Source organism: Polyodon spathula, chromosome 21 (assembly GCF_017654505.1).
Source record: "Polyodon spathula isolate WHYD16114869_AA chromosome 21, ASM1765450v1, whole genome shotgun sequence".
In the NCBI taxonomy this organism is placed as follows: Eukaryota; Metazoa; Chordata; class Actinopteri; order Acipenseriformes; family Polyodontidae; genus Polyodon; species Polyodon spathula.
Window position 1 is genome coordinate 16,419,315 of NC_054554.1, and position 20,643 is coordinate 16,439,957.

Sequence of the window (20,643 nt, forward strand, 5' to 3'; positions counted from 1 at the left end):
ACTACTCACTAATGCAAGTTACAATGAAAAACTAACATTCAGAAACTGTATAAATTAACTCTGCATTGCTAAAACAGTGCTTACCATTTAGTAAATGTAGAACACACCAACATAAACTGTTAACAGCAAATAGATAACATACAGATTGCATTTAGTGACTAATATCTCTAGGTTAAGAGAATGGCTAAACAATTAGTAGTAGGGTTGTTGTTTATCAACTCCTTGATTTAATGACTTGCATGAGGTTTTTGTTGGAAAGCCATTGAAACAAGCCTAGCTCATCCTCTCTAAATGGAGAAAAAAGTGATCAAAGTTCATTAGAATGGGCATTTCCAAACACTTTATTCACAATCTCACGACATGGGGCATCACGTGGTTGACGTATCGTTACCAACCACGAATGGAGGAAAAACATCTTCTGATACGTGCGCTGCGTAACCATAACACACTCTCGCTTACCTGCAGTTGCAGTGGCTGCACATATACTCCGCTGGCTGCAGCAGCTCCTGTCTTTGCTGACACATCCGTCGCAGAGGTCTGCGTGGCGGCACTAGCGCCACTAATGCTTCCAGGCCCCAAAACAGAACCGCAAATGGCACCAGAACAGGGTCTGACAATCTTGGGCTGTTGTTTCTGCTGATGCTGCTGGAGGCTCTGTTGATGTGGTAACTGCAGTTGCTGGGGTAAAACAGCTGCCGTCGTCACCAGCGAAGAGAAGCCCATACCGACATTCCCAAAAGAAGTGGTGGCGGCAGACACACCCACATTACCAGATCCCACTGGCTGGACCTTCTCGCCTCCTCCTCCTCCTCCTCCTCCTCCTCCTTGCTGATGCTGATTGGCCTGGCTGTTGTCATGGACAGCCCCAGAAAGAGGCTTGACATGAACATGTTGCTGAGCGACCCCACTGTGTTGAACATTATGAATGTGACCCATTGTGCTGCTGTTACTGTTACAGCTTTGCGCGCTGCTAACGGCGATCACTTGGGTTAGGCCCAAAGCCTGGGCACTCACTTGCCCTGGCTGCCTGGCTCCTACCAGCTGAACCGGAATGTGGGGAGCGTGAGAAGGGGGGGCTGGTAAAATGGGGGGAGGGTGTTTGACTGGGAACTGGGTGTGGCAATGGGAACCCGGAACTGGGATCTTAAGCTGGGTAGCTGCAGTCACTGTTTGTGAACTAGTTTTGGGTTGTATGGGAACCGGTGTCAAGTTGCTGTGACGGGTTACTGACAAGCGGTTTTCGTAGGTCTGATTCTGGGGTGGTAATGGTTGCACCACCAGTGTTTGGGCTCCCCCTATGGACTGGGTGCTCTGCGACAGCCCAACCGCCACCGAGGTGTGCAGAATCTGAGCGGTGTTGGTCACTGAAGTGATGGCTCGGGGCTGGTAACTGAGAGTGGAGGTATGGAGGACCATCTGCCGGGAGGACTGGGAGGAGCTGGGGTGTTGCTGCTGGTGGGCGGATGTGTTGGCCAGTGATGCAAGGCAATGGGAATTGTTCGAAGTTGCGTTGGCACTGGATGCGGTACAATGATGCGTCTGCTGCATGGCTGTGGCCGCACTGTTTGCTTGCTGGTGCTGTTGTTGATTTGTGTGGTGTGTAGCCAGACTGCTTGCTGATTGCTGCTGGTGATGCATTAAAAGTTGCTGCTGGCTGGGATTTGATTTTTGTTGTTGGTGAGAAGTGAACTGCTGTTGAAGCAATGAGTAAGGTGCTGGAGAGTGACAGACAGACAGAGAGAGAGAGAGAGAGAGAGAGAGAGAGATTAGTATTTAGATCCCTCAAAGAGAAACAGCAATTACATTTGTGAAAGAATCTGCAAATAAGCACATGGGGTTATAATGCGATTTATTTATTTTTTTTTGTGCAAAAACAGTTTACCCTTTGAGTCTAAGTCTAAGATCTAAGTCCATGCACCTCAGTATAAGCGCCCCCTGGTTGAAGATTAGTGTAAATGCAAGGCATGGAGGCTGTGATGTTTAGGAACATGCATTGCTGTACAGCAATACAAAGATAAGCTATGACAGTGACACGGATAAAATACCATGTTAGAGCCTGTAATGTAATAACTCAATACAGGATCTAGGATCTATTACATAACAGAACCTAGAACCGCTCCCAAAATGAATGCAAACACTAGAAAATAGTATGGGAATAGCAAAAAAAGCAATTCTCAAATCATTCCAGCAGAGGAGACTGACCTGTAGTAATAAGAGTAGCCTGCGAGTTGCTGATATTCCTGGTGAGATTGATGCCCACTCCTCCGCCTCCACTCTCTGCCTCTCCTGCTTTCTTCTCCCCCTGTCCCGCTCCCTCTGTTTTGGGCAGAGTGGTTCTCTGAGCAGGTCCCGGAGCAGCTGAGACAGACAACACTGCAGAGCTGGGAGGGCAACGTAGTGCCTGTTTCTGAACCTGAGGAAACAGACACATCACAGGAGAGAGAGAGGTGTCAGGAACAGAGAGGCAACGACTGATCGCTGTGCTACTTTCTTTACAAAATGTATCGTGATACAAGACTACAGCATTGTAGTTCATCAAGTGTTTTGTGAATTAAGTGTGTTTTATAGTTTGTAAGAATACATACTCTCCCCGTCTCATTTGGATTTTTAGTTTTTGTAACAAACTGGTCCATCGTTAAATGATTGTTCAAATCTTATTGTGCATCATACAAGTAACCCATCTGGACTGTCACAGGCACAGTGACATTATTGTATCGTTACAACTAGTTAGGAAACTGAAGTTCATGAGCAACCATTACGGCTCACAACGTCCTCGAGTTTACACAGGAGATCATACCGCATTGGACTAATAGTGGTATCTGTTTCACATCAAATTATTTTCCTGAGAAAGTGACAAAGCCCAATACAGTACAGCAATATAATAAACTACAGAACGTCCTTTAACTCAAGGAAACCACTCTGTACACAGTTACGAGGAAATGTCTGAACACCTATGGAAATTATCAGATCAAGTTTCATAGGCGGACCTGGTTGATGTCAGGATGGCCACTGGTGTTCGTGGCTGGGACTTCCTGTTGTTGTTGCTGCTGCTGCTGCTGCTGGACTGTTGCCATGGCAGCAGCCCCGCCCGACATGAGGATGAACTGAGAGGAGAGGGGAGTTCTCAAAGAGCGGTTCACCTGGAGACCGAGAGAGCGAAAAGAGGCTAGGAAACTGCAGTCTTGGCTCAAGTCTCCCTATAGTTTACACAGGAGGCTGGGTCCACGTAAGAAGTGAAAAGGTTGATAACCCCTGGTTTAAAATTATAGACATCAAAATTCAACCTGGAAATCAACAGCATACTTCCCCCACCCCCCTCTGATTCCTGGGATCCATAAAGAAGTAGAAACTCACTCTGAGATACATCTGCCCTTGCCCCGCTCCTGCACTGCCCAGCAGCACTGACTGGTTCAGAGCACTGGCCTGTGTGGAGGGAGCAGGGCCTGTTGCTCGTGATGTCAGCAAGGCACCGCCCCCAGAAGATGTGGTTAAGTTCATCTAAAAAGACAAAAAAGAGAAATTCAAACTTGGAGGGCCACTGTGTAATGTATAATACCATGGACATTGACTCACAGTAGCCTGGGATGTACTGGTGAGCTGCGCAAAGCTGGCATTGGGAGAACTGGCCTGTCTGCTGGCTGTAAGTGTAGCCTGGGAATGTGAGAGAGAGAGAGAGAGAGAGAATACATTGGTTACATAAGAACATAAGAAAGTTTACAAACGAGAGGAGGCCATTCGGCCCATCTTGCTCGTTTGGTTGTTAGTAGCTTATTGATCCCAAAATCTCATCAAGCAGCTTCTTGAAGGATCCCAGGGTGTCAGCTTCAACAACATTACTGGGGAGTTGATTCCAGACCCTCACAATTCTCTGTGTAAAAAAGTGTCTCCTATTTTCTGTTCTGAATGCCCCTTTTTCTAAACTCCATTTGTGACCCCTGGTCCTTGTTTCTTTTTTCAGGCTGAAAAAGTCCCTTGGGTCGACACTGTCAATACCTTTTAGAATTTTGAATGCTTGAATTAGGTTGCCACGTAGTCTTCTTTGTTCAAGACTGAACAGATTCAATTCTTTTAGCCTGTCTGCATATGACATGCCTTTTAAGCCCGGAATAATTCTGGTCGCTCTTCTTTGCACTCTTTCTAGAGCAGCAATATCTTTTTTATAGCGAGGTGACCAGAACTGCACACAATATTCAAGATGAGGTCTTACAAGTGCATTGTACAGTTTTAACATTACTTCCCTTGATTTAAATTCAACACTTTTCACAATGTATCCGAGCATCTTGTTAGCCTTTTTTATAGCTTCCCCACATTGCCTAGATGAAGACATTTCTGAGTCAACAAAAACTCCTAGGTCTTTTTCATAGATTCCTTCTCCAATTTCAATATCTCCCATATGATATTTATAATGTACATTTTTATTTCCTGTGTGCAGTACCTTACACTTTTCTCTATTAAATGTCATTTGCCACGTGTCTGCCCAGTTCTGAATCTTGTCTAGATCATTTTGAATGACCTTTGCTGCTGCAACAGTGTTTGCCACTCCTCCTACTTTTGTGTCGTCTGCAAATTTAACAAGTTTGCTTACTATACCAGAATCTAAATCATTAATGTAGATTAGGAATAGCAGAGGACCTAATACTGATCCCTGTGGTACACCGCTGGTTACCACACTCCATTCTGAGGTTTTTCCTCTAATCAGTACTTAATATCTGAACTCCGTCGATAGCTCACACTATGTCCTGGAGGTCTCTGTCACACAGCGAAACCAAGAGCCCATTTGATTTAGACAACAAAGTTTCAAAAGCTCATCTTTTATTTACCCAAACCTGTTCACAGAGCAGGTTGCAATGGGAAGCCAACAGTAGGTCTGGAACACACACACAATCACTGTTAATTGAGGGAGAAAGCACTTTGAAGTGCTAACTAACTTAACTAACTATACTATATATATATATATATATATATATATATATATATATATATATATATATATATATATATATATATATATATATATAGTTAGCACTCATATAATTCCCGTCAACTGTCAAGTTGGCTGGTAGTGGATCTCTACTCCGAATATCTCGTAGTGGATCTCTACTCCGAATATCTCGTTCCATCTCATCCCAAAGATGGGCCGGTTACATTTAACGAGAGAGAGAGAGTGCACATAGCTTCCGTTTCATGAATCCAGGAAAATTGGCCAGTGTGCCAAAAAGCTGAAAATTTACAAACCAATTTAGAACTAATCCTAACTTTCCCGCTGCACATCACATTTGTTGTACAGTCAGACTGAGAGTGCGTACCAAAGTGCTGTGTTGGTACTTGTTCCCGCAACATGGCTAATCTTTTACAAATCAGGTTTTCTACAACTAAGCAACCAATAAACCAAAAGGAAAGCGCTGAAATCAGTACATCATAAAGAAAGTAATTATGAAAAAAAAATGAAGACGAACATTTAGGCGTGGAGGCTTCATGCTCTGAGAAGAATTGTTATTATTTTGTATTATGAATATTGTTTTAATAGTGTTTATTATTAGGAATGTCCAAGACGAGATTTCTTCGTTTAATACCCTATTTCCTTAGGCACAAGTATTTCTTTTTGTTTACTGAATTAAAATACAGGACTCCACGAGCAGCAACATCTTCGCGTGTATGTCTTCCAATTAAAGCAACAGTAGCATAATATTGCGCAAATCACCAAATCATTTTTTGCTGTAGTGTATTCAGAATAAAATAAGACCTATCATATAGCAACCTAAATATTCTACATGTTTATTTTATAAATGTTATTTGTTAAAATTAATCTTAATAGTGTAAATATTGTAACCTGGCCAAAACAATAGTAAATACATTCCAGCATTACAACCGTTTAACATTACGAATTACAACTAGCTATCAAGTACTGACATCAGATGAACCTAAGTCAAGTTACTTTGTTTACTCAATAACCTGTAAATAATTAAAAACAAGGATACCTGGTTGTACTTTTAATGTTCAGTGCAAATGTTGACGTTACAGAAACAAATTCACAGAAAGTCAACAGTAGGTGTTTTACATTGAACTGCAGTCCAGAGTTAAAAAAGAACTCCTTTCCAACTCCAAGTATCTTGCCTTTTCTTATCAGTCACTGCCTTGTTCTGCTTAACATTTAGTATGTCTTTATATTCATCATAACGTTAAATTACCTTTTTAAGTTTGATGTTAACCAAGTCTGGATTACTTCTTTTAGCACTTGCTATATACATTATTTTATTTCAGTTCACACATTCAAAAGTTCGCCGGTGCCGAGAAGCTGTTTCAAAACTGGCTAGCAACAGATGCAGAAGCTGCTGTATACCATCATTACAGCGGAACTCATGCAGGGATCTTAACATTAGCTAAAAACAAAGCAATAAAATTGGCAACATTTCCAAACAGAATACAATTACTGTATAATGTTGCTATTACATGCATTGCATTGTATACTTTTTTGTGTGTACTCGAATATGTAACATGCTATTCAAATAGTTTTTTTGCGTGCAATCATGTATTTCAAATGAAAATCAAAGTATTTAAATAGCACCCTTCATACAGGTGTATCACAAAGCACAAAAATAGGGTTTATCACAAAGGACAAAAATAGTCAAATTTATTAAAACAAAAACAAACATGTCCGATTGAAAAAATATATTGAAAATATAAATTATAAACATCAGCAACAATTTTATATATATATATATATATATATATATATATATATATATATATATATATATATATATATATATATATATATATATATATTATATATATAAGACACACACACACACACAGATAGTGGACAAAAAGAGTAAATGGGTAAATGAGGGACACCAGGTATATTGAAAGCAAGGGCTTCCACACAGGTGTGGCTCATGCATTAAGCAAATAACATCCCAGCATGCTCAGGGTCATGTACAAAAATGCTGGACAGGCCTGGTTGCATATAATTATGGCTAGCATGGCTGCAAGAGGAGACCTCAGTGACTTTGAAAGAGGGGTGATTGCTGGGCTGCGTTTGACAGGAGCTTCCGTGACCAAGCCAGCTCAACTTGCTGATGTTTCACAAACAGTGGTGTCTAAGGTGATGTCGGCATGGAACTATGAGGGAAAGACATCATCAGCAAAGGGCAACAGTGGGTGGAAGCACATACTCCAGGATCGTGACATCCGTGCATTAATTCGAAGTGCAAGGCAAAACAGGCGAGCAACTGCAGATCAATTGACTGCAAATTTCAACCTGGGGCGCGAGCAACCAGTTTAATCAAAAACTGGTTTGCCGAGAACTCCACAGAGCGGGATACCATAGTCAGGTTGCAGTGCACAAACCGCTCATCACACCTGGCATGCACTGATTTACTGTTCAAACCCACGTCGTAAAGTAAGAGAATCTCCCCCTGTTCAAGGTCATGCCACGGCAAACGTCGTCAAGAAAGGACGCGGGGATGGGGGGGGGGGGGGGGGGGGGGGGGGGGGGGGGGGGGGGGGGGGGGTCTTCCAGGATGACAATGCCCCCATCCACAGAGCACATGTGGTCGCCCAGTGCATGACACTGATGTTATCCATATGACATGGCCTTCTCAGTCACCAGATCTGAACCCAATTGAGGAACAACGCCTGAGACAACCAGGCATAAGTTGATTGACTTTCTCATGGAAGAATGGTGCTGCATCCCTCCTGCTGAATTCCAGAAGCTGGTAGACTCTACGCCAAGGCCCATACAGGCTGTACGTGGTGGCCCAACACCCTATTAAGAGACTTTACATTGGCGTTTCCATTTTTTGCCCACTAACTGTATATATGGCAGCTGAAATACAAACAGATACAACAATAAAAACCAAAACATATATACACACACACACATATATATATATATATATATATATATATATATATATATATATATATATATATACATACATACATACATACATATACAGATTATAAAAATGCCATCTCAAACAAATACGTTTTTAGTCTTGTTTTAAAAACAGATAGTCTTCGCTTCCCTCATATGTGCTGGTAGCACATTCCAAAGTTTGGGGGCTATAGCAAAAAGCCCTTCCTCCCCATTTAACATACTTTATTTTAGGGATTACCAGCAATGTAAGGTTACGATTGGGGAGATATGGAGTAAGCAGTTCTCCTAAAAGGCTGGTATCAAATTATTTAGTGCCTTATAATTAATAACAGTATTTTAAAATCAACTCTAAAATGTACAGGAAGCCAATGCAAAGAAGCCACCACTGGGGTGATATGTTTCCTTTTTCTGGTTTTAGTCAAGGAGCATTTTGAACCAGTTGCAAACAAGGCAAACATTTTGGGATGCCAGAAAATAACGCATTACAATAATCAATCCTGGAGGTTACAAAGGCATGTACTAGTCTAGAGATTATAGGTGTAAGTTTTACAATATTTCTCAAATGATAAAAGATGATTTTGTCATCTTTTTTATATGTTTCTCAAATAAGAGAGTAATCACACCTAAATTTCTCATTTCTAGTGCAGGTTTAGAAGGCCAAATGATTCAGGCTTATAAAGCTTGTTTAGATGAACCCACTGACAAAACCTTCATTTTTTTCTGCATTCAACATCCAGCTGGGTGTCATCTGCATAAAAAAGGAAATTTACACCATTTGCTTATAATACCACGCAGAGGGAGCATATAAACAGAAAATAATAAAAGGATCTACAATAAAGCCCTGTGGAACATCACAAATTAATAGATAATTTAATACAGCTGTCTCAGTACTATGTGCACGGCGAAAACCAAACTGAAACTTTTAATAAATGTTGTTTTGACTACACTAACACATCCCTAATTAGGATTATTATAATTCAGTTTTAGCGTTGCTGTGACCATATAGTAACAGCTTGGTTGCGGGTTTGCTTGTGAAAAATGAGTATCATTTGTACACATACATTTTCAAATCTTGAATACAGTATTTTCACTTTCCGTTGAGACATGGGCTCTCTTTGTTTACCATACACAGTTAAAAACATAGTGAAAATAAAAACTATCATGAAAAAATATATACATTGGGTCAGACAAGACTGCATCCGGGCCAGTAAAAACAGAAGCTCAGTGGCCCAAGGGGCTAGTAGTTAAAAATCTAAACGTAGAGCCCTGGAATGGGTAAAGGACCCCAGGTACAGTCCCTGGCTATACAACAGTGACCATGGTATGTTTACAATTGTAACAGGACGGAACCTGTGCTGGCTCCCTGGTGTGTGCATGATCCTGCAGGGGGAGCTCGTGAGCCATGAAGGGACCGTCTGTCAATCATGGCAGTGACATGGGGAGGCTGGGAGAGGTCGATGTCGATCTCACTCTCTCTCTCAATTGTGGGAGGGGCCTGTGAGCAAGGAGCAGTGAAATGTGCGAGTGGTAAGCTGTATTAGTAATAAATAAATAACATTTGTTTTCTATATAAGTTTGTTTTAATATCTGCAAACTTTTTAGTCAGCGTGTACACCCGGGGATGGGCTCCCACTCGTGGTACGGGGGGGCTGACTCTGAGACACGGATTCAGGTGTATACCTGACCCTGATGTCTCCGTGGAGGATGTGGTGTTGGCGGTGGGAAAGTCAGTCGGGTTTGGAAATATTAAATTTGCCTCACGAATGAACAAAGCAATAGTTGTTTTCCTGAGTCAAGAAATTCTGGTCAGTAAAATTGTGGAAGAAGGGTTTGTTATAAATGGTTCACTTATTTCAGTCATGCCTCTATCTACATCTTTGACTACAGTTATTCTTTCAAATAACCCCCCGTTTTTTGATAATGCCGTAGTTGCTAGAGAGCTCTCTCGATATGGCAAAATAATGTCACCTTTTAAACAAATCCCACTCGGTTGCAAGGCACCAGAAATTAAACATGGAATGTCTTTCAGAAGGCAGGTTTTTGTGCTTCTGAACGACCCCGATTGACCCTGATAACATTGAAGGTAGGGACTATGTAGTGTTTGCAAGCACAGATGTAATGAAATGTTTTCGTTGTTGTGGGGAACAGGGGCATCTCAAACATTCACGCCCATGGTCAAACGCAGAAGCAGGTTCGAGTGGTAATAGTAATGCTACCGGGGAAGGGACCAAAGTGGTTCAGAGAGCGCAGGTGAAAGAGACAGATCGACCGGAACCAGGCGACTCAGCCCAGCAACAGCCTGCCAGCAGCGAGTCTGCAGCGGGCTGATGCTGACCAGGAGAGTGAGTTCAAGGTGATGGGGAAGAAATGGCAGCTGAAAGAGAGGAAGGGATCCTCTCCCTGTATACGCAGAGGGGGGTAGTCAATTTGGGGACTTGTGGTTTCTTACGGCAGTGGTGGCAGGTCTTAGCCCTGCGCTGCGGTGGAACACAGTAGTCGGATGGAGAAGGGGGTGGATGTTGATTCCTGGCCCGCTGATCATAAGAACATAAGAAAGTTTACAAACGAGAGGAGGCCATTCGGCCCATCTTGCTCATTTGGTTGTTAGTAGCTTATTGATCCCAAAATCTCATCAAGCAGCTTCTTGAAGGATCCCAGGGTGGCAGCTTCAACAACATTACTGGGGAGTTGATTCCAGACCCTCACAATTCTCTGTGTAAAAAAATGCCTCCTATTTTCTGTTCTGAATGCCCCTTTGTCTAATCTCCATTTGTGACCCCTGGTCCTTGTTTCTTTTTTCAGGCTGAAAAAGTCCCTTGGGTCGACACTGTCAATACCTTTTAGAATTTTGAATGCTTGATAGGTCGCCGCGTAGTCTTCTTTGTTCAAGACTGAACAGATTCAATTCTTTTAGCCTGTCTGCATATGACATGCCTTTTAAGCCTGGAATAATTCTGGTCGCTCTTCTTTGCACTCTTTCTAGAGCAGCAATATCTTTTTTATAGCGAGGTGACCAGAACTGCACACAATATTCAAGATGAGGTCTTACTAGTGCATTGTACAGTTTTAACATTACTTCCCTTGATTTAAATTCAACACTTTTCACAATGTATCCGAGCATCTTGTTAGCCTTTTTTATAGCTTCCCCACATTGTCTAGATGAAGACATTTCTGAGTCAACAAAAACTCCTAAAAAGGCATGTCATATGCAGACATGCTAAAAGAATTGAATCTGTTCAGTCTTGAACAAAGAAGACTACGTGGCGACCTAATTCAAGCTTTCAAAATTCTAAAAGGTATTGACAGTGTCGACCCAAGGGACTTTTTCAGCCTGAAAAAAGAAACAAGGACCAGGGGTCACAAATGGAGATTAGACAAAGGGGCATTCAGAACAGAAAATAGGAGGCATTTTTTTACACAGAGAATTGTGAGGGTCTGGAATCAACTCCCCAGTAATGTTGTTGAAGCTGCCACCCTGGGATCCTTCAAGAAGCTGCTTGATGAGATTTTGGGATCAATAAGCTACTAACAACCAAATGAGCAAGATGGGCCGAATGGCCTCCTCTCGTTTGTAAACTTTCTTATGTTCTTAAGTGTAGAGACAAAAATAAAAGAGCTGTTGTGTTTGAATATTTAAAACAAAAACAGACTGATGTTGCCTTTTTACAAGAAACAGACAGTGATGTGAATAATCAGACCGAGTGGATTAAGGAGTGGAAGGGGGATGTTATTTTAAGCCATGGCTATGAGTGCCTGAATTGCGGTTTTATTTTCAGAAGGTTTTAAACCCCATTCTTTCATTGTTGATGAGATCATTCAGGAACGGCTGATTGCAGTGAAAGCTGTAGTCGAACAAAAGTTTTTATTAATGTTTATGTGCCTACAACTTTAAACACTACAATGTCCAACTTTAACTCGGAAGATTATCTTTTTCTTGGAGTGGATTTTAATTGCACTACAAATGATAAGTTAGACAGGAACCACATGGAGCCGCACACCCAGTCTGCCAGGGAGATGCACAGGATTGTGGAGAAGTGGGAGTTAGTAGATGTGTGGAGGAAATTTAATGGTGACAAAAGGCAGTATACATGGTTGCAGTTTAGGGATATCATCCTCTCCCTAGCTAGTTTATTGTTTTAAACACCATTTTAGCATTTATGTATCTTGTTTTATAACCCCCACAGGAATCACTGGCATTTTAACACTAACGCATGATGTTCATTTTAAGGAGTGTTTTAGTTTTTTTTTGGCAGAGGTGGAGAGACAGATTCATTCTTTTAGTTCACTAAGGCAGTGGTGGGATGTGGGAAAAATGCAGATCCACCAGTTCTGTCAGCAGTACACTGTGAGTGTCACAAAGAGCATCAATGAGGCAACGAGAGCCCTAGAGATTGATATTGTGGATCCCCAGCATAAACTGGAGTCCACTACAAATAGCAGGCAGTTTGAAGACCTCAAAGCCAAAAAAGTATCATTAAATGACTTTTTGGACACAAAAGTACAAGGGGCGCTCATTTGATCCAGGTTCCAGAGTGTGACACAGGTGGATGCCCCCACACAGTATTTCTTTGGTCTGGAGAAGAAACTGGGTCAGAACAAGCTGATCCACTGCCTGCGCTCAGAATCAGGGCAGGAGTTGCGTGAGCTGGGGGAGATCCGAGGGGTTTTACTCCCAGCTGTTCTCCAGTGAGCTGCAGGACAACGAGGAAGGCAAACAGCGGTTACACAGAGATCTACCACAGGTACCTGAAGAGAAGGGCAGCCTGGAGAGGGTGCTCATGCTACAGGAGCTCTCTGATGCTCTGCAAGAGCTGAGCAACAGCAAAGCCCCCGGCCTTGACGGGCTCCCAGTGGAATTTTATAAAACGTTCTGGGGCCTGCTGGGTGAGGACTTGCTGGCAGTATTCAAAGAAAGTCTGGCCCAAGGAAAGCTGCCCCTCAGGTGCAAGAGAGCAGTTGTCACACTGCTGGCAAAAAAGGGGGACCTATGCGACAAAGAACTGGGAGACCTGTCGCTTTGCTGTGTGCTGAATAAAAAATCCTGTCCAAAGCAATGTCCAAGAGACTGAAAGAGGTGCTGGGGTATGTCATCCACTCTGATCAAACGTACTGTGTTCCAAACAGGTCAAAAAGAGTGTCACAAAGAGCATCAATGAGGCAACGAGAGCCCTAGAGATTGATATTGTGGATCCCCAGCATAAACTGGAGTCCACTACAAATAGCAGGCAGTTTGAAGACCTCAAAGCCAAAAAAGTATCATTAAATGACTTTTTGGACACAAAAGTACAAGGGGCGCTCATTTGATCCAGGTTCCAGAGTGTGACACAGGTGGATGCCCCCACACAGTATTTCTTTGGTCTGGAGAAGAAACTGGGTCAGAACAAGCTGATCCACTGCCTGCGCTCAGAATCAGGGCAGGAGTTGCGTGAGCTGGGGGAGATCCGAGGGGTTTTACTCCCAGCTGTTCTCCAGTGAGCTGCAGGACAACGAGGAAGGCAAACAGCGGTTACACAGAGATCTACCACAGGTACCTGAAGAGAAGGGCAGCCTGGAGAGGGTGCTCATGCTACAGGAGCTCTCTGATGCTCTGCAAGAGCTGAGCAACAGCAAAGCCCCCGGCCTTGACGGGCTCCCAGTGGAATTTTATAAAACGTTCTGGGGCCTGCTGGGTGAGGACTTGCTGGCAGTATTCAAAGAAAGTCTGGCCCAAGGAAAGCTGCCCCTCAGGTGCAAGAGAGCAGTTGTCACACTGCTGGCAAAAAAGGGGGACCTATGCGACAAAGAACTGGGAGACCTGTCGCTTTGCTGTGTGCTGAATAAAAAATCCTGTCCAAAGCAATGTCCAAGAGACTGAAAGAGGTGCTGGGGTATGTCATCCACTCTGATCAAACGTACTGTGTTCCAAACAGGTCAATATATGATAATATTTTTCTGATTCGGGATATTTTGGATGTCTCTAGGCTATTGGGTCTCAATACTGGGCTGATTTCTCTAGACCAGGAAAAGGCTTTTGACAGGGTGGAACACCAGTATCTGTGGAGAACAATGAAGGCTTTTGGTTTTTTAGCCAAGATTCAGGTGATGGTGGTGACATTCAAATGGTGCTGAAAATTAATGGTGGCTTAAGTGCTCCTTTTAAACTTCAGAGGGGAATCAGAGAGGGCAGCTCAATGTCGGGGATGCAGTACTCCATTGCAATTGAGCCACTGCTGCACGAGCTGAGGAGAGTCATAAGCGGACTGTCTCTCCCACACTGTTCCAGCGCTCCTATTCGACTCTCTGCATATGCTGATAATACTGTGGTGATAGTGAGGAGCGACAAGGATGTCAGGGGTCTAAGCACTGCTTTAAGAGACTATGGGGCTGTGTCATCTGCCAAAATAAAATGGCCAAAATCAGTGCTCTTCTTATAGGGGAATGGACAGAGTGCAGACCTCCGTTCCTCCCAGCAGGACTACAATGGAGTGGGGGAGGCCTCAGATACCTGGGTGTGTACCTGGGGGATGAGATCAGCATGCAAAAGAACTGGGAGGGGGTGCTGGAGGAGGTGCAGGGGCAGCTGGGCAGGTGGTGCTGGCTGCTCCCAAAGCTGTCATAAGAACATAAGAAAGTTTACAAACGAGAGGAGGCCATTCGGCCCATCTTGCTCGTTTGGTTGTTAGTAGCTTATTGATCCCAAAATCTCATCAAGCAGCTTCTTGAAGGATCCCAGGGTGTCAGCTTCAACAACATTACTGGGGAGTTGATTCCAGACCCTCACAATTCTCTGTGTAAAAAAGTGTCTCCTATTTTCTGTTCTGAATGCCCCTTTTTCTAAACTCCATTTGTGACTCCTGGTCCTTGTTTCTTTTTTCAGGCTGAAAAAGTCCCTTGGGTCGACACTGTCAATACCTTTTAGAATTTTGAATGCTTGAATTAGGTCGCCACGTAGTCTTCTTTGTTCAAGACTGAACAGATTCAATTCTTTTAGCCTGTCTGCATATGACATGCCTTTTAAGCCCGGAATAATTCTGGTCGCTCTTCTTTGCACTCTTTCTAGAGCAGCAATATCTTTTTTATAGCGAGGTGACCAGAACTGAACACAATATTCAAGATGAGGTCTTACTAGTGCATTGTACAGTTTTAACATTACTTCCCTTGATTTAAATTCAACACTTTTCACAATGTATCCGAGCATCTTGTTAGCCTTTTTTATAGCTTCCCCACATTGTCTAGATGAAGACATTTCTGAGTCAACAAAAACTCCTAGGTCTTTTTCATAGATTCCTTCTCCAATTTCAGTATCTCCCATATGATATTTATAATGTACATTTTTATTTCCTGCGTGCAGTACCTTACACTTTTCTCTATTAAATGTCATTTGCCATGTGTCTGCCCAGTTCTGAATCTTGTCTAGATCATTTTGAATGACCTTTGCTGCTGCAACAGTGTTTGCCACTCCTCCTACTTTTGTGTCGTCTGCAAATTTAACAAGTTTGCTTACTATACCAGAATCTAAATCATTAATGTAGATTAGGAATAGCAGAGGACCTAATACTGATCCCTGTGGTACACCGCTGGTTACCACACTCCATTCTGAGGTTTTTCCTCTAATCAGTACTTTCTGTTTTCTACATGTTAACCACTCCCTAATCCATGTACATGTGTTTCCTTGAATCCCAACTGCGTTCAGTTTGAGAATTAATCTTTTGTGCGGGACTTTGTCAAAAGCTTTCTGGAAATCTAAATAAACCATGTCATATGCTTTGCAATTATCCATTATGGATGTTGCATCCTCAAAAAAATCAAGCAAGTTAGTTAGGCACGATCTCCCTTTCCTAAAACCATGTTGACTGTCTCCCAGTACCCTGTTACCATATAGGTAATTTTCCATTTTGGATCTTATTATAGTTTCCATAAGTTTGCATATAATAGAAGTCAGGCTTACTGGTCTGTAGTTACCTGGTTCAGTTTTTTGTTTCCCTTTTTGTGGATCGGTGTTACGTTTGCAATTTTCCAGTCTGTCGGTACCACCCCTGTGTCAAGAGACTGCTGCATGATCTTGGTTAGCGGTTTGTAAATTACTTCTTTCATTTCTTTGAGTACTACTGGGAGGATCTCATCCGGCCCAGGGGATTTGTTTATTTTAAGAGCTCCTAGTCCCTTTAACACTTCTGCCTCAGTTATGCTAAAGTTATTTAAAACTGGACAGGAACTGGATGACATGTGGGGCATGTTGTCAGTATCTTCCTTTGTAAAAACTTGTGAAAAGTAATCATTTAACATATTTGCTATTTTTTTTTCTTCCTCTACGATTTTGCCATTTGTATCTCTTAAACATTTAATCTCCTCTTTGAATGTTCTCTTGCTGTTGTAATATTGGAAAAACATTTTGGAATTGGTTTTAGCTCCCTTAGCAATGTTCATTTCTATTTCTCTCTTGGCCTTTCTAACTTCCTTTTTGACTTGCGTTTGCAGTTCTGTGTACTCTTTCTGCGTACTTTCTTTTTGGTCCTTTTTTAATGCTCTGTAAAGTGCCTTTTTTCGCTGAATATTTTTTTTAATTGATCTATTAAACCATTTTGGCAATTTAGTTTTACATTTAGATTTGTCTACTTTAGGGATATAATTGTTTTGTGCCTCTAGTACTACATTTTTGAAGAACAACCATCCTTCTTCTGTGGGTGTTTTCTCTATTTTACTCCAATCTACTTCTGTTAGTCTCTGTTTCATACCTTCATAGTTTGCTTTTCTAAAATTGTAAACCTTAGCTTTAGTCATTTCTTTTGGGGATTTAAAAAACACTTCAAATGAGACCATGTTGTGGTCTGAGTTTGCCAGTGGTTCTCTGACCTCTGTTTTAGTTATTCTATCTTCGTTATTTGAAAAGACTAAATCAAGGCATGCCTCCCCTCTAGTGGGTGCCTTCACAAATTGTGTTAGGAAGCAGTCATTTGTCATTTCCACCATTTCTATTTCATCCTTCGCGCTACCCACCGGGTTTTCCCATTTTATTTGGGGGAAGTTGAAATCCCCCATTAGTATGGCTTCTCCTTTGCTACAAACATTTCTAATGTCATTGTATAACAGATTATTGTGCTCACCGTCTGAATCTGGCGGTCTATAGCATGCTCCTATTATTATGCCTTTTGAATTTTTGTCTGTTATTCTGACCCATATTGATTCGGTTTTATTTTCTTTGTCCAGGTTTAACACCTGGGCTTCAAGACTGTTTCTTATGTATAGCGCTACCCCTCCTCCTCTTCTGTCCTGCCTGTCTTTCCTATACAGTGTATACCCACAAATATTAAATTCGTCCCCATCACTCTCAGACAACCACGTTTTTGTAACACCTATCACATCATAGTTACCTGTTAGTGCAGTAGCTTCAAGTTCTAGAATTTTGTTTCTGATACTTCTAGCATTTAGATAAATACATTTAATGGTTGTCTTACCTGAGTTGTTGTTCTTGTTTTGATGCGGTCTCCCTTCCTTTCTAGTTTAAATGCTTCCGAACCTGCTCGAGGATCTTTTCTCTGAGTAGACTAGTTCCCTTGTTATTTAAATGCATGTCATACAGAGGAAGGGCTCTCATTAGTAACAACCTGGTGGCCTCTACACTGTGGCACAGGCTGGCATGACTTGAGCCGCCAAAGTGACTACTGGCTTAGGTGCAGAGGGTGATTTTGGACTTTTTCTGGGATTGACTGCATTGGCTGAGAGAGGGCGTGTTGTACCTGCCCAAGGAGGAGGGAGGGCAGGGGCTGATTGACATTGCCAGTCGGACTGCTGCTTTCTGTCTGCAGTCAGTGCAAAAGCTGCTGTATGGTCTGGACACCCTGCCCTGGAGACCGCTGGCCTGCGCCCAGCTGAGAGGTGGAGGCGCTCCAGCTGGATATCAGTTTGTTTCAGATGGACACCAACAGGCTGAATACATCAAGGCTGTTCAGTTTCTACCGGAGCTTGCTGGCGGCCTGGAGACTGCACTAGGTCTCCAAAGATGCACATTTTTTAAAATTCCAGCCTGGCATCTGAGGTCTCCAGCCTCCCTGCTTACACTCAGCTAGTGGTAAGAGCCGAAGTCACACAGCTGTGCCACCTGCTGGACCTGCCATGGTGCTGCTGGCGTAGTCCGGAGAGCCTGGCTGCAGTGCTGGGGCTGCGCTGTGTAGACGGGTTCCTGCGTCAGACCCATGCTGCTCTACCTTCGGAGGGGCTTTTGCGCCTGAAGGTTTTTTTTGAGGATCATCAGATCTCTCAGCCACAGGCCCCAGTTCCAAGACTACTTGTGTCCCCTGCACTGAAGAAAAATGCCATATGTATAAATAGACTAACAGAACTCCCTCTGGACATTGTCAAGGGTAAGATTCTGTATAGATCATGTGTAAAGGTCCAGCACCAAGCACAGCTCAGGCAGCTCCCCGACACACACTGGAGGGACAAACTGGTGGTGGGGGATGACACAGAGCCGGCCTGGAGCAGTTAAAATAAAAGGACACAATATTTGCAGTGGCGGGTATTACACACCATCATTGCTGTTAACACTTTTATTAGTGTTTGTGGCAAAGTGCCCCGCCCCTGGGCTATTTTTTTGTGTTATATGTTACGTGTAGTGTGTTAATGTTGGTGCAGTCATTGGTACACGGGCTATAAATGGGTCTGTGTAACACGAGTGTTTAAAATGTATATTTGTATTTAGGCATGAGGATTGCACAGCACTTCATATGCAGGTAAGATGTAATAATATGTGAGCACAGGGAATCGCACTTTTATTAATTCAAGTGCAGTTGTACTGAGACTCCAATTGAATGATTGATTAGCAATAGAGTCTCAGTACAGCTGCATAAAAGCAGCATGTTTTTACTCACTCGGGGTTGTGTGTTCGGTGAGTGAAGAACGGGTGTGGAGAAGGAGAAAGTAAAATCTAAAGTAAATAATTGATTTAAACTCACCATGTTTGTCTGTTTGTCCACCCGTTTATCTGTCTGTTTAGTGTTAGTATGTTTTGTTTGTCTGTTCGTTCTGGCTACTATGCCATTTTATACCAGGTGTTTTTCTTTTATTCAACCTTTTATTTTCTGTTTATTGATTAAACTGCACAACAGCGCAATTCATATTTCACCTGGCAGTACTGAGTGTTTTTTCCAGGTCTGACGTCACCATACACGCCATCCTGTTAGTGTTATTAACCCTTCAGAGTCTGACTCCTGTTCATTCTGTACCCAAAGAGAAACTGTTTTTCACTGTTTTGTGTTCTGCACTCGTTTACAAGCACTTTTTACATTTTTAGAGGTACTTTTTAAGGATCTTAACCTACATTAATGAAACAGTATTTATTTTTGCTGTTCGTTTTACAAGAAAGAATAAGTCCATTGATCAAATAGCAAATTTTATCTTAGGTCAGGCTAAAATGGCAACATACAAGAGCAGAAAAAACATGGTTGAAAGTTATTTCAGCCATGATGTTCTTATTACTTTTAAGATGTTAGTCAAATGGCAGGTGAGAATAGACTATACATTTATAAAACTATTTTATAAACTAATGCAATGTTTGAAATGATCTGGTGTATAAATGGAACATTATGTATATTGGAAGATGAAGAGCTGTGTTTTAATGTGTAGGCTTTCTGTTGTTTTTTTTTGGATCCTGAGTTAGTGTGTGTATCGTTTTGCTGCACTTTGTGGTGGGGGACAGAAGGACGGGGAACGACAATGATTGATTGAATCACTTTTTGTATCCTGTATTTTAAATTTGTTGTCAATAAAGTACACGTAAAAATCAAATCTCTCTCTCTTTCTTTCTCTGTCTGTCTGAGTGGCCTGGAGGCAGGAATTGAGGGGCACTTGACTTATAAAAATAATGCTCTGCTATTCCTCAGGGCTGCCCTTCTAGGAAAAACGACAGCGGGAGCTCTGGTCGAAAACTGCAAGTGACACCTCTGGAGCGAGGGAAAAGACAGGCAAGCCAGGCAGAAGATGGAATCAGGAAAGCCAAACCTTTTAGTTATGGACCCAATTGGGACTTGTGTAGTTAGCGGGGATGGTGGGGGAACACATAGTTTTGTTATTGCGTTTTATTTTCTTTTTTTGCTTTCGCCTTTTGTTTGGATTATTTTGACGCACTTGCGTGCGTGTGTGTGTGTGTGCACACTCTTCAGTGGCTCCATTTACCATTGTTGGTATTCGGGTGAGCCAGCACTGCAGTGCCACCTTGTGGCGGAATTAATAAAGTACTTTTGTGTCTGTGACCAGTGAATGTCACCAACCTCCCACATGTGGTGTCGAGAACTGGGGGGGGGACACCCGGGGCTACAGAGACCGACGAAGATGACAGTGGAGGATCAACCAGAAGTATATTTGGAGATCTTTGAGGCTATGCCAACCTCCGCTGGGTGGCCCCCAGCTCAGTGGGCTGGATACCTCCAGACGAATATCCCCAGAATATCGGATTATGCCATGAGCTGGTTGGTACCGGACCAGTCCACCAAAGCAAGGCTGGTGGAAACCATCGTGATGGAGCGGTTCATGGAGTGCTTGGCCATGGGACTGCGTGTATGGGTGTAGCGGCATGCCCCCACCACTTTGGATCAGGCGGTGTTACTGGCGGAGTAGTTCCGGGCGGCAGAACCAACACCCACCAAGCCGTCTGGGAAGATCGCTACTCCTGCATCATCCTCACTCCTGGCCCCCGGGGGGCGAAGGGACTGGAGGGAAGGGGCATCCAGGTTTTTGGATGGGGTGTGGCAGTGGGAGCTCCTGGCCTGGGACCTGGGGTGGGGATA

At 42.9% G+C, this 20,643-nt stretch overlaps 1 protein-coding gene across 10 annotated transcripts in view; it reads right to left on the minus strand.

Annotated features, from left to right (window-relative positions):
- phc1 (polyhomeotic homolog 1) overlaps positions 1-20,643 on the minus strand; it is a 60,328-nt gene that overhangs the window by 18,524 nt on the left and 21,161 nt on the right. For 9 of the 10 annotated variants that reach the window (XM_041221559.1, XM_041221560.1, XM_041221556.1 and 6 more), the window contains 5 exons: positions 3,574-3,651; positions 3,355-3,498; positions 2,988-3,140; positions 2,203-2,413; positions 460-1,715 (listed from right to left, as the gene is read on the minus strand). In XM_041221559.1, the coding sequence (XP_041077493.1) occupies positions 460-1,715; positions 2,203-2,413; positions 2,988-3,140; positions 3,355-3,498; positions 3,574-3,651 (1,842 nt within the window). The remainder of the gene's footprint in view (positions 1-459; positions 1,716-2,202; positions 2,414-2,987; positions 3,141-3,354; positions 3,499-3,573; positions 3,652-20,643) is intronic. The other variant, XM_041221563.1, reaches the window with a different exon arrangement.